General features: G+C 31.9%; 1 protein-coding gene across 1 annotated transcript; it reads right to left on the bottom strand.

The window, feature by feature from the left end:
• Window positions 1-9,372: 9,372 nt before the first annotated feature.
• Window positions 9,373-13,578, bottom strand: LOC143062140 (uncharacterized). Its single transcript, XM_076233942.1, has 4 exons — window positions 13,504-13,578; window positions 12,296-12,376; window positions 10,582-10,744; window positions 9,373-9,454 (listed from the first exon to the last, which is right to left on the bottom strand). Exons 2-4 carry the CDS (start codon window positions 12,339-12,341, stop codon window positions 9,409-9,411), a joined length of 255 nt encoding a protein of 84 aa, XP_076090057.1. The 5' UTR covers window positions 12,342-12,376; window positions 13,504-13,578; the 3' UTR covers window positions 9,373-9,408.
• Window positions 13,579-14,707: the final 1,129 nt, after the last annotated feature.

Genomic DNA, 14,707 nt, shown 5'->3' with positions numbered 1-14,707 from the left:
GTTACTACACCTGCAAGCCCGATCTCCCCGCAAGTCGTCATTTAAGATCACATGGGCACGCCCAAGCTGATCTTAAAAAACTTAAAATAACTATCATAGATCAAAACGAGCATTGGTCAAAGGCCGACAGACTTGCTCGGGAAAGTTTTTGGATAAGAAAGCTCAGGACAGTTTCCCCAGAGGGCATCAATGAATAAACATAGAAGATTCACTCATTTTCCCTACCATTACTCATTTCCTGCCATCACTTGTGTCCAGTAACTCCGGCGTCCGTACTGGACTATTACACTTTTCAGGATTTTTTTAATTATACTAGTTTTAATTACAGTTGGCAGGGATGTGTAAATACGCAGCCACGTTCTATAACTTAACCTTAGTAAAAATTATCATCAAATTACTATATTTTTGGGATGTTTAAATACGCAGTCGCTGTTGCAATTTCTCTACCGTTGTCATATTTTAAATATTATACCAGCTTAGATCGGTCAGAACTGTTTATTGGGACTGTTTTTCCACGCAGTTGTTTAACATCTCAACTGTCACCACCTTTGGGAATTTAGAGTTGTGCCAGTTCACATTGTAAATAACTATTTTTATTTTGGCATACTTTGTAGTCTTTGCGCCGTGTTTGGAAATATTAAAATTGATCCAGCGTTCGCTTCAATTGTATAAATTTCAAGATATTGATAGAGTCTTAATTTGAATTGACATGATTCATTTGTCATCGTGCAATTACCGAGGAAGGATACCTGTTATCCGAAATATCTAACATATTGTTCGTTTTATTGTGTTTTTGGTGATGTTGTACCCTTTAAGTCTTGTATATATAATATACAATAATAATACAATAATATACATGTATATATATATATATATATATATATATATATATATATATATATATATATACGTATATTATATATACGTTTTACTCATGGTTGAAGGCTGTACGGTGACTTTCTGTGTCTTTTGGTCTCTTCTTGTTGAGAAATGTCTCATTAACAATCATACTATATGTATACATCTTCTTACCTTTATGTTGTTGAATATATCATATCATTATACTCACAACGTGCCATTGTATTTATCTTTCAGACTCTAAAAATTAATCTATAATCAATGATAGTATTAATTTCTAAATATTATACATAATCCCTTATTAAGCAGTTTGCGTAATATAAAGTATAAACCATTCCCTTAACTTGTATTGCTTTGTCTGCGGGGACGACATAATTGTTCTTGAGGTAAGATAGCTGTCGTGCAACATTTAGTTCTTTAAGATAGATGTAGAAGGATACTTAACAACAATGTTTAGTTGCTTGAAAAAATATTGGATAATTTCATTTATTTGTCTACTGTTGTTGCAATAAGCCATATAGACAATGCTCTACTTTATATCATGATGCTAAATAGGATCTAAACGTGGTGTGTTTCGATAGCTACAAATCATTCTTGTTACAGCTATCATTTGATGAAAACCATGACGACAAACGCTCATATTGGTAGGAATTCAATTTTGCTGTAATATATATTTTTGATAACCTATATCGCAAATGGGATTCGTACCAACATCGTGCGCAACGTTTGATATCCTGTGTCAATACGATTATAATATTTGGATCATGTAAACGTCGCCTGGTTTGCATTGTATAGCTCAATTGTTGCATTGAATCAAAAACTGTTGCTCAAAAAGATGATCTGAAGCGCCCTGGAAGGGAAAGCAGATCACGATCAAACATTGACGCCTCGTGTAACTCGTTGATATGGTTTCGGGGTTTATATTGAGGCAGGTGATTGATTTGTAGAATATTTGAAGATAAGTATACTTTTATATGATGCATTAGGTGGTTTCAAAGTATCTTGGTTACTTTTTTAAAAGCGTGTATCCAACATTTTTTATACAACAGCAAAAAAAAATTGTGGTCGTATAATGCTATGATGTCGTCGTCGTCGTCAGCGTCAACGTCGGTGTCGTCCGAAGACTTGTTTGGTTTCGTGACAATAACTTTAGTGTAAGTAAATGGATCTCTTAGAAAATTTAGCAGAAGGTCCAATACCATAAAAGGGAGGTTGGGATTGACTCAGGGGGTTATGGTAGCAACATTTTAGGAATTAGGGACCAGAATATTCCTTAATATTCAATTGCTCTGTATGGCGCAATAGCAAGAAATCTTCAATTGCACAGTATTGCGCATTATCAAAAAAATCTTCAACTGCACAATATTGCGCAATAGTACAGTATTGCGCAATAGCAGAAAATATTCAATTGCACTGTATTGCGCAATAGAAAGAAATCTTTAATTGCACAGTATTGAGTATAGTATTGCGCAATTGCAGGAAATTTTAAATTGCACAGTATTGCACAACGGCAAAGAATATTCAATTGCACAGTATTGCACAACGGCAAGAAATATTTAATTGCACAGCGGCAAGAAATATTCAATTGCACTGTATTGCACAACGGCAAGAAATATTCAATTGCACAGTTTTGCACAATGGGAAGAAATCTTCAATTGCACAGTATTGCACAATGGGAAGAAATCTTCAATTGCACAGTATTGCACAATAGAAAAAAATCTAAAATTGCACAGTATTGTGAAATATCACAGTTTTGCGCAACAATACAGTATTGCGAAATAGCACAATATTGCACAATAGCAAAAAATCTTCAATTGCAAATAAATACAAATATTTTAACCAATTTCAGTGTGATTAATTTAAAGTGATTGATTTTCGGCGGTTCTAATCTTGAATTACTTTTTTGGTTATTTTGGCCCGATTTTAAATTGGTCTTTACTGAGGTCAAATGGATCCAAAATTAAACTTGTTTGATTTCATCAAAAAACTGAAATATTACGGCTGTATGATATGCTGAATCTTGTTGTGCATTTAGATTTTTTTTTCATTTGGGCTCTGTTTTCAGATTAGTCTACATTTATGTTTGAAGGGTCCGAAATTTAACTTTGTTTGATTAGAAATTTTTGTATATATATGCTGAATCTTACCATGTTGTTAGGTTATAAATATCATATCATTCTAGGTAAACTCAATGTCTCATTTGAAATTTTGTAGATATTTCACCCCATTAATTTTGTGTCAGAAACCTATATTATGTCAAAAATTTGATCAGAATTCAAATTCAGACAGTATCAATCTTGAAATCTGTGTCAAAACTTGCCCCAACATTTCAGGGTTCGACCTCAGAAGTTGTATCAGGCTGCGAGTAGCGAAGTATTTTATTCTCATTGTTCAAGGACACACATACTGAACTGTCTTTAATTGGTATCCTAATTGTCTTAAATGATGTTAATATATCTTTTTAAATACATCAAATAAAATATGTTCAATGCAATTTACTGGTCAGACCTGATCATATTTTGAAATTAATAAAACCTGAATTGCGGACATATTTCTCAGCTGCAGTATCAATTGCAAACATTCAATGATAATGATCCATGTCTTTATTATTAACTTAGTCACCTGATGGATTTACTCTTTTCAGTCATGAGTATAAGCAAAATGATGCATCCACTCACAAGTCTAACATGCAGTGATGTTAAAACAAGATTATCCTGTTATGATCTATTCTGAAATAGTATCCACTTCATTCTTTTAGTTTTAAGTACATGTATAAGCAAAACGTTATTTTAAGTTGCCCTAAATAGGAAGAATACTAAAACGTTCTGCTTAAGATCATGCAGGCATGTGAAAACATGACATCGTGCAGTCTTGAGAAAGCTTTATTTGATTAATCTGGCTTTTTCAATGTTTAATAGTTTTTCGATAGGCATATAATCTGGGATTTAACGAGCATTTCCATCAATATTCCATACTTTCTTCAATAAGAAAACAATCAGCGTGTACATGTCATTGTATTTTATACAGACATGTGACCTAACTAACATTTACCGATTACGAATTCATTCATGATTGATTTTAAATTGAATAGATCTATTGTAATGAATAACAGGCCACAGGGTGTGATGAGAGGAGTGTCTCGAATCCACTGCTTCTACATCCCGAAAACACAATCCATTGTTATTTATAACAATAGAAATTGTTTTTTTTAAAATAGCATGAGCATAATAAATTATAGTGTTCACTACAAATTGTTTCAAGATATTTTTGAAGATCAAATTGTTTAAATATTACTGCAATTCATAATCATTTAAATACTCTTTTATTTATGTTCCCCAGGATGCACAAACGTTTTTATTGGTCAATAATCATATCAAGTAAAACGCAGTTGGAATTTTCAATGTCAAATCATATTTTACAAAACATTTAAAAATGAAATTTATTTATTATGTTACATAACACAAAGCGATGAATTGCAATTATTATTTGACAAATTAATATTTTTTTTTTTACAAAAGGGGATTTTTATAATTGTTTACGTTTTTTCGCATCCTGTATTGTGTGTTAGGTCAAATACAAGTTACGAAAACGACCCTTTAAGCTAAAGGTTTAAAGTTATATTGGTGCATTTTGTGTCGTTTAAATCAAATAGAATAGCGATGTTGTGTGCGGAGTATATTAAAGACATAAGAAACTAGTAGGAAAAAAAAAGATTCTGGTGAATATAAATTAGTGAACCAATATATGCATATATACAAAGTTACATCCTCTTTGCAAGTATAATACACTTATAAAACAATCACTGCATCCAAAATATTTTATTAGGTGATTGTTGATTAAAAAATGTTGCTCTGCTTATTATCAAGTTTTGAGTTTTGTTGTCGAAGATTTACCGATCGTAACCTAAATAAACAATTTAACACATTATCATATTGTATGTAGATATAGGAAGATGAGTGCCAATGAGACAACCCTCCATCCAAATAAAAATTTTAAAAAAGTAAACAATTATTGGTCAATGTACGGCCTTCAACACGGAGCCTTGGCTCACACCGAACAACAAACTATAAAGGGCCCCAAAATTACTAGTGTAAAACCATTGAAACGGGAAAACCAACGGTCTAATCTATATAAAAAAACGAGAAACGAGAAACACGTATAAATTACATAAACACACGACAACTAAGCATGTTAAGAAATCTGGACATGGTAGAGTGATGTTTATCTGGTTTTATGTGGTACATTTTTCATGCGTTATCACTTCATTATGCGTTATGCGTTCATTAATATAAATAAGAAGAATGTGGTATGATTGACAATGACACAAATTTCCAAAAGAGACAAAATGACACAGAAATTAACATCTATAGGTCACCATACGGTCTTAAACAATGAGCAAAGGCCTCACCGCATAGTAATCTATAAAAGGCCCCGAAATAAAAAATGTAAAACAATTCAAACGGCAAAAATTAACAGCCTAATTTATGTTCAACACATGGAACAATTTATGAAAAACAAAGATGTAACACACCAACAAACGACACCCACTGAATTACAGACTCCTGACCTGGGACAGTCACATAAATACATTTTATGGCTGAGTTAAACATGGTAGTGGGATCGTAAACTATTCAACGTGTGTTTACGGGATGGATTGTTCTTGATTTTTATATGATGAACACATGAGCTAGTAATCAGTTTCATTGAGAGTTGAAGCTGGTACGTCAGTAACTGCTAGTAGTCCTTTGTTAATGTATGTATAATTGTCATTTTGCTTAATTTCTTTTGTTACCTATTGTGACATCGGACTCGGACTTATGTTGAACTGAGTTTAACTGTGCGTATTTCTGTGTGTTCGTTTACTCTACATAGTATAGAGGTATTAGGGGAGGGTTGACATGTAAAATAAACATGTTCAATCCCGCTGGATGTCTACGCTTTTCACTGACATTTGTTAGTCTTGTATATATTTGAATTGTAGTATATTTATATGTTTTGGAGTTTAATATGACGCTCATTTAAAAAAAAAAAACTAGTACACATTTTTATAAGGTGACAGCTGAAGCCCTCCTCCGTGTGCAGGATTTCCCTCACTGTGTTGAACACCTGCTGGTGGCTTTTAGCTGTTTTATGTCCTTTTGTATAGTTATCTCTTATACACATTTCCCATTTGCATTCTCAATTTCAATTTGTTCTTTTTTTCGGAATCGGTTAATTTTATCATCCATCTACAAGTATTTACTTTTTCAATCATCACGTTTTTTTTCCGTATCCAGAATGCAATAGTTGAATTTCTATCGGTATTGTCATTGAATAGACACTTTATATGCAAAGACGCCGACAAAATATGGTGTTGGAAGAGAATAATGCAATAATATAAGAATAAGCAGATGGGTTTCTTTGCCAATGATACAACTGTTTCAAATGACACGAATTTGAGTAATTACATACATTGTCGTTTGTTTTTGATGCACTTTAGTGTTTATGTTACTTTTTTCGTTGTTTTTCTTTTTTTTTTATAGTTTGTAGCCCGGATTTGTTTTCTCTCATTCGATTTATGACTTTTGAACAGCGGTATACTACTGTTGCTTTTAGCTACAGGTCAGAACATTTCTAAACAATTGATGGAATAAAGGATTGTCGATCAACACAAAGTCTAAGTACGTGTATCTATATTTACAGTTAAACATAACCATCCAACATGTTCAAGTAAATAAAACGTATTCATCTGTTTTTTTTTATAAATTTGAAGTATCCTATTACTCTTAAAGATAAAAGAGAGTTTAAAGCAATTTTAATTGCATGTAAAATTTAAATAAAAAACAAAACATGCAAGTTATAAATTGTTGTAAATTAAAACACGTGGAATTAAGTCCTTGAGGTGATATGTTAAAAGCAATACATATTACTTAGTATTGAAACGTAGAAAGATCCTTAAGGTTGATGTAATCTGCACAATACAAACATTTTTTCTTTATATGTGTGAAACTTAATATTAGAGAAGATAGAATACCCGGATGCTTCATAGAGTTGATGCAGATACCTTATCTTACTAGGTTTCCGTCGGCTATATGTCCTATATTTTCATTGTTTAGTAACTTATCGAAATCGTTATGTTTTTTTGTAATATGGAGTATTCACTTATTATATATGATATGAGCAATATGATAACTAAAATTTGAAATATGAATTCCTTGCAAGAGCCGCATGGATCCGTGATTAAAGTGATTTCGTTGTTAAGTCCGTTTAACAGAGACTATGAGCAATCATAGTTTAAGTACGTTTTGAGTATAGAACGATTTTACGCAATAAGTTCTCTGTTTCATCTCATCGTGACCCAAATTTCATGGTTCATTGGACAATGTGTGGTTTGGTCTCTTTTTCAGGTACTTTAAGTGAGAGGGGAACTATTCTTTAAGTAAAGAATGAGTGTAAGATTTTTATTTGATCTTGAGCGCAACTTTGTGGTTCATTGGACAATATTTAGTGTTTGTGTTACTGTAATTTGTTTATGATACTATAGGCATAAGGGCCACTACATTTTGTTTTTGTAGTAACTGTTGGTTGTACACGTTTGTCAGACAGGTTTATATGACATCGCCCATTTTTTTTATGGTCCACTTGTCAATGTTAAATAGTGTTTTTGTCATTCTATCAGATAATAGAAGCAGTAGGTCAAATTTAACATATTATTATATTTTGTAAAGTATACACTGTGCATGCCTGTATGTCAGAATTCATATAAACTTATGCTGAACAAATGGTTTTCATGGTTCATCTGTTAATTTGGCTATATATGTTTATTAGTTGAACTCTGTCTGTCTGTCATGGTGCATCTGACCAAAACCGTATTTTAATATGGATCATTGATAATGTGCAGTTTGTGATATTTGTAATTTAGCCTTCATATTAAACCCTTCATTTGTTCTTGAAATGTCATGTGCCAAGTCAGGAATATTGCAGTTGTTATCTCATAGTTTGTTTCTATGTATGTTGGTTTGACGATTGTTTTATGTTGCACTTAAGTCTATCAATCGATTTATGACTTTTAAACAGCGATATACTACTGTTGCCCTTATTTACAGATAATCAACACTAATTTAATCATAGCATGCGAGACATTTCAGTGTGCACTTTTATTTTCTCTTTCAGAATAAATCCGGCATTAAGTTTTTCTATTTCTTTTTGAAACTTTCAAATTTCGTATTTTAGACTTTGTTCATTGAAAAAGCAGAACGATGGGCTTTCGTAGTTTACATCCTTTTTTTTGGTTATTAACAAAGCAATAATATCACTTTGCCTTATTGTTTTATCTTTATGAATTTGTTTCTACTGACTAATGTTTCAGGTATCTTCCTGTCAGGAACAAATAAGCTAATGGAATCGTTAAAATACGTATGAGCATTTAGTGACCAGTGATAATTGTGTTGCCGATATGAAATCAGGGATGATCATAGGTGCATAAAATATTTTAATGCTGCGCCATGGGAACAATTATAAACGGTTTCTGCTTAAAACTGATTCACATAAAGGAATAATATTATAGATGGAATGCAATGTGCAGGTCTATTTCTAGAAGTTGTAAATACACAAATATGCATTGAGATCTCACAAACATGTTTAACCCCGCCGCATTTTTGCGCCTGTCCCAAGTCAGGAGCCTCTGGCCTTTGTTAGTCTTGTATTATTTTAATTTTAGTTTCTTGTGTACAATTTGGAAATTAGTATGGCGTTCATTATCACTGAACTAGTATATATTTGTTTAGGGGCCAGCTGAAGTACGCCTCCGGGTGCGGGAATTTCTCGCTACATTGAAGACCTGTTGGTGACCTTCTGCTGTTGTTTTTTTATTTGGTCGGGTTGTTGTCTCTTTGACACATTCCCCATTTCCATTCTCAATTTTATTGATCAATTCATCATAGTTTCCAGGATTTATTGGGGTTCGATTAGGTTTGCACTGTTGATGCTGATCTGAGTCAAAGATGACCGATAAGTCAAAACAGTCAGTTCCATATGCACATGTTATGTATTCTGTACCTTCAACTTCTAACATAACGTCTCATTAAGAAATCCATAGTCGGCAATATGTAAGACTATTGCAAGAAATAACAATTTTATCCGCATTAGCTAGGCTTTTGTTATCCAAAGATATTAGACAGTTAACCCAGTTTAGAAACAGGAACATGGATATCACTTTCCATTGGTTTTTTTTGTATAACATTTCAAACAAAAAATAAGGTAGGACAGGAAGATGATACCTGTTGTTCAGTGGTTGTCCTTTGTTGGTGTAGTTTATAGATATTTCTCGTTTTTTTTATATAAATTTGTCTGTTTATTTTTTTGAACCAGTCATTTTGGGGCCGTTTATAGTTTGGTGGTCACTGTGAGCCAATTAATGCTCCGTGTTAAATACTTACAGTGACCTATAGTTGTAAACTTTGTATATATTGTGACTTGGATGGAAAGTAGTCTCATTGACACTCATACCACAACTTCTTATTTGTAATAATAAAATTTATATTTTCAATACTTTATTCATTTTATAAAGTGTCAGTTTTGTTTGCCAATTGCTGACTTTCCTTGAAGACTAGGTTTTCTGTAAATAAAATTAATAATGTATTAAACCTATCAACATATAGCTGTACAATTGAACGACATGTCATATTTATTCAAATTGGATAGTAACTAGTTTATTTGATGTCACAAAATACTGATTCATTCTGCAGTACTGAAACTTTTCCTCATTATAAACATCTAAGACATATTGAAGGAATTGTTAAACAGTGTTTCATATAAAAAAATAACCAATCTTATATATAATTGTCTTAATTGGGAAAAGGGAAATATACCTAGTAAAAAACTCAACCAAAATGGAAACTTGCATTTTATATATTTATTCTAGTGATACAATTCTGTTATGTTTGAAGGATGACTTTTATAACAATTAATTGGCATTCCCATGTAAACCAACTGTGCTCCTCGTCTTGCGGACTTGTTCCTTTGATCGTATTAGGCAGACTTCATACAGGAATTTCTCAAGAGGAATGCACATAAGATGGCGTATCCTTTAATTTCGCGTTAATGTCCGCTAACTAAGATTAAGAGTTTTGTGACTGTGAATTAATCGCATATGAAACCTTACATAAGTGTAATCTGCTTCATATCTTTACTACCATATAGATCGAGGGCGGGTTAAGAACTCAGCTTCACAAACAGGTGGTTAATTTTAAAGTTATCATTGTGAATTTTGCATTCCAATGTCACAAAATCCAAGCTACACCTGCATATTAATCATATATCTCCAAGTTGATAACCTATTCCGGGATTTGTGTTTCCGTTCATTATTTCCGTTAATCATGTTAATAAAAGGTTGTTGCTTTCAGGGAAATTATTTAAGAAATGGCTCCTTATGATTATATTAAAGTCACAAATGATCACAGATATGCTTCATTTGTCGTAGCCACTATGCTGCTTTTTTCTCTCCATTGTATTCTTGCAGAAATATCAGTGAATGTTTATTTGCCATTAGCGTCACGTGAGGTACCACTTGTATAGCAGGAATTGCAATACATCTCATCCCTTCCCGACTTCCGTGTATTGTAATAAGTGTTTTTGACTGTTGTTTACTTAAAATTATTTGTAGTTTTTGGTAAAAAAAACATAATATCAGTCATATCCTATCTATTTTTCATTACATCATATAGCTACGTATGCATTACTTACGTTATATACCAGTAACACCAACACTGCAGACGTCCAGGGCCTTCACATTTTCCTTCATCAAAATTCCAGAGTAAACACCACCTATGACAACCTTTTGGGTCATGAGGACAAAATTGGTCAAAATTAAATCTGCCCATATGCTGCTTTTTAGCAGCATGCAATCCTGAAAATATGATTGTTTATTTAATTTCTTTGAAATTTGATATTATTGGAAAAAAGATAATTCATTTGTTTTGCCTAAGGACAATTTTGAGAAAGAAATTTTGTGTATGGTCTTTTTATTTTTATTTTATTGTATTCAAATAGAGTAAGGACAATACCTTCATTATCATTATTTTAATGCATCACGGCCAGGAAGTATAAGTATTTTTAATAAAAAAAAGATAAATTAATAAGCTACGTATACATTGAAATCATTGTATCGATAAAGAATGTACTAGCATTTCATTTTACAATTTTAATTAATTTGATAAAATCTATTGAAATTGCATGTTGAGGTTCGTCTTCAAACATGTTTTTGATTACTTGAAAAAAACGAAATGATGTTGTTCAAACCTCAAACCTGGAGCCAGTATACACTGAGAACACATGTCGTTGTGTTTATTCCGACTTAAATGGAGATTGAAATTAGCACCTCTTGAAAATTGTCCTTTTTTCGAAGAAATTCACCTCCTTTTAATGACTAGATTTAACATTTCGAAAATTAGTCATAACTGCATGTTACAAAATGTGTTTAAAAAATTAGGGAGATGTGGTTAGGTATCAAATAAGACAACTATGCACTATAGATGAAAGAACGAGATGTAAATTTACTGGGCACTGTTTCGCCTGAACTATGAGCATATATATATATATATATATATATATATATATATATATATATATATATATATATATATATATATATATATAAATAAAAGGGATCGGCATTACATAATGTTCAAAACTTGTAATAAAACAACGACATATACATGATAAAAACTAAAGAAAACAAAACCACAAAAACCAACAAATAAGACAGACAACACGCAACAACGGGCGCTGAATTACATGACCCAGCATTGCAACAGACACGCATAAAAGTTTAACATGTTGTAAGCGCTAAAAACCCCCTTTCTGGGACAGTGTGCTGATATCACATCAAAAGAAAGAATGTTAAAATCAATAAAATTGAGAAGACTCTCTTCAGATCGGCACAAACACAAACAAAAACTCGATAAAGAGGGACGAAAGATACCAAAGGGACTGTCAAACTCATAAATCGAAAATAAACTGACAACGCCATAGCTAAAAATGAAAAGGACAAACAGACAAACAATAGTACCATGACACAACGTAGAAAAACTAAAGAATAAACAACGTGAACCCCACCAAAAACTAGGGGTGATCTCAGGTGTAAGCAAATCCTGCTCAACATGTGGCATCGTCATGTTGCTTATGAGATAACAAATCGGGTAAATAGTCTAATTCGGTAGGTCACATTTATGAAAGGGAAGGGAAAAAAGGTTTGATCTCTTCATTTCAACTAATTTTAAAATTATTTTTTTGTATTTGAAATGTGTCTGTGTAAACAAATGAACATTGAAGTACACATGTTGAAAGCCTTCATCATCACGTATTTGTGCAGAAGTACCCTAGTATATCGGCACCGTACAAAAGCAAGCACATTTTTAAGTAAAAACTGTATTTGAACAGCAAAATATTTGATATTTACCTGCAATGCAGAGTGAAAGTACCAATACAGCGAAGAAATACTTCATGTTATTTGTTATAACCAGGAATTAATGATAACTATCTGAAAAATAAAAAATAAATTCTTACTTACAAAAATTGATAAAAAATAATTTAGTTCGCTCTAAATGCAGCTTCCAGTGTATAGCTCTTTATTCATTACTTTTTTTTCAGCAGGGTATTTACCAGAAGCAGTAATGGAAACCCAATACAACAGTCCATTTCTTTGTCAAAATGAATCATTTTCATAGTGACGAATTTAGTACAATTGCAAAAAACTATTGGCTTGTTTACATTGGGAATAACTACCGTAAAAATAAAGATACAATGACAGCATGAATGCATTCTTAAACAAAGATGAGACATACTCTAAATTTCACAGCGGCTCAATAATAATCTTGCAAAGAACTCATATATTGAATGTATTGACATTTATTCTGAAAAATATGATTATCATTTTCTTTGACATTATGAATATTAAAAAAATAGATATAGATCTAAACTTCAAAGTATACTATATGGTAATATTTGTTTACTTTTTTTGTGTTCACGTGAACTACAGTAATTAATATAGAAAAGTTCTATCTAGCTATCGGCATAAGTATATCAAAATTTAACTTCCATTTAGGTCAGCTATGGATGGATGTAATGTGTTTCCAAAACTTCTTGCAATGTATGATGCTTCACATAAAATGTTCCATTTTATACCGGCCTCATCCAAACTGTTTCTAGCTAAGATTGCTTTGTTTTTCTATAAACGATATCCTTTGCACTAGATATGCTACAATTTTGAATAGACCATTTTCAAATTATGTCCTCCACTGGAAAATTCGTGAACGATGCGTTCCTTTATAACACCACTTACAGACGGAGGGGATCGTCTGTATATCTGCACTATTCAAGTTTATCAAGTGTCCTTAGCTTGTTATTGCATTATGCAGGACAAATAAGAGCTTATGTTTGTTCCGTAGCTTCTGAAAGGTACGAATGATGTTCATTATAAAAAAAAAGTTTTTTTACGAGATTGCTACGAACTCGAAATTGCTATATTGGTCTTTCTTAGTTTTCCATTTAAAATCTTGGTGTTCAGTACCAGGGAAATAGGTCTGCTACGATTTTAGTTAATATTAAACCTTGCAATTGCTTAGAGTTGAAATCTTATTTTCAGTTCTTTAGTTTAAGTATACTTACAGTTGATTTGACAAATTAACTCTCTTTAAGTTTCCTGCACAGCAGAACAGTATTTATATACTCTTACTTTTGTATTTTCAATGACACAGAATCATTTTGATTGGACATTGTAAATGTTTTAATAAATAAAACGCAATAAAACTTCGCAATATCAACCGACATAAAAAAACCTACTCATTTAAACATGAAATTCTGACATGTACATGTATTATGAATTTACAGACTGTTACGCGACCGAATGCGGTCTTTGTTTGATATATTACGTAACGGTATTTCCTGAAATGTAAAATTGTATCTTTCAAAGTAGATACCTTTACAATGATAAGAAAGTCAGCGGATCAGTTAGTATGTGACGAATGCAATTGTACCCAAATTTTATATCCAATTGAGCATTGTATGCTATCCTTTAAGGGGCACTAACTGTCAAATTCATGGTCACCGATTTGTCTAAAATTCTCATATTTGATTTATAACAATGTTTAACATTTATCCAAACTATCAAAAGTCTAAAATAAACAGTTTACAGAGCATGGGGTAGATAATATATAGGTTCGTTTCGTGTGTATTTTAGTCCTGACGCCATCTAATAATCTATCAGTTTGACCTCATATGACCATATAAGCGATGTAAACATAAATAAAGATATGAATAGATTAAACCAACACGTGCAATTGAATTTTATAGGTCTGTTTGATTTAATTTTATAGATTATAAATATATGTTTCTCATTGCGTTTAACCGTATAAGAATGATTTTATGTGCATCAACTTAGTAATCAAATGATTTACCGTAGTTTCACTTTCATTGTTGACATTCTTTTCCTTTAAATAACCAATACACATACAATGCATGCGTTGACAATCTCTAGCTAGGGGTTAAATTGAAATGCACATGAATACGGATTTAGCAGTGAATAACTAATTATCAATGTTTCTTAGCATAATTTGACAAAATTGACCTTTTTGGCTGCAAAAAGCGAATTGTTATTTCACTATTTCACTTCCATTATTGATTGACAAAAAAATCAAACTTTAGATCTTTTATATATCTCGTAGCTAGTGCCCCTTTAACCTATTGCCTAAAAAACACTATAATTTAATAAAATTGGTTCTAAGTAAGATTTTGTCTAAATGCAAAAATATCACTTCGCATCCTTCAGTTTTTTTTTTGGTTTCAACTGAACTACATTTCGTTTTATAAATAT

The sequence above is a fragment of the Mytilus galloprovincialis genome, chromosome 2 (genome assembly GCF_965363235.1).
Source record: "Mytilus galloprovincialis chromosome 2, xbMytGall1.hap1.1, whole genome shotgun sequence".
Taxonomy (NCBI): domain Eukaryota; kingdom Metazoa; phylum Mollusca; class Bivalvia; order Mytilida; family Mytilidae; genus Mytilus; species Mytilus galloprovincialis.
Note: the sequence above shows the minus strand (reverse complement) of the source record. Positions and strands in the feature narration are given on the sequence as shown.

Bases quoted from the DNA above. Each gene is read 5' to 3' on its own strand.
- LOC143062140 (XM_076233942.1), bottom strand. From the start codon at position 12,341: ATGAAGTATTTCTTCGCTGTATTGGTACTTTCACTCTGCATTGCAG. The intron at 10,745-12,295 runs GTAAATATCAAA...TCATATTTTCAG, and splicing joins ACTTTCACTCTGCATTGCAG to GATTGCATGCTGCTAAAAAG. The intron at 9,455-10,581 runs GTAAGTAATGCA...TTTTATTTACAG, and splicing joins TGGTGTTACTGGTATATAAC to AAAACCTAGTCTTCAAGGAA.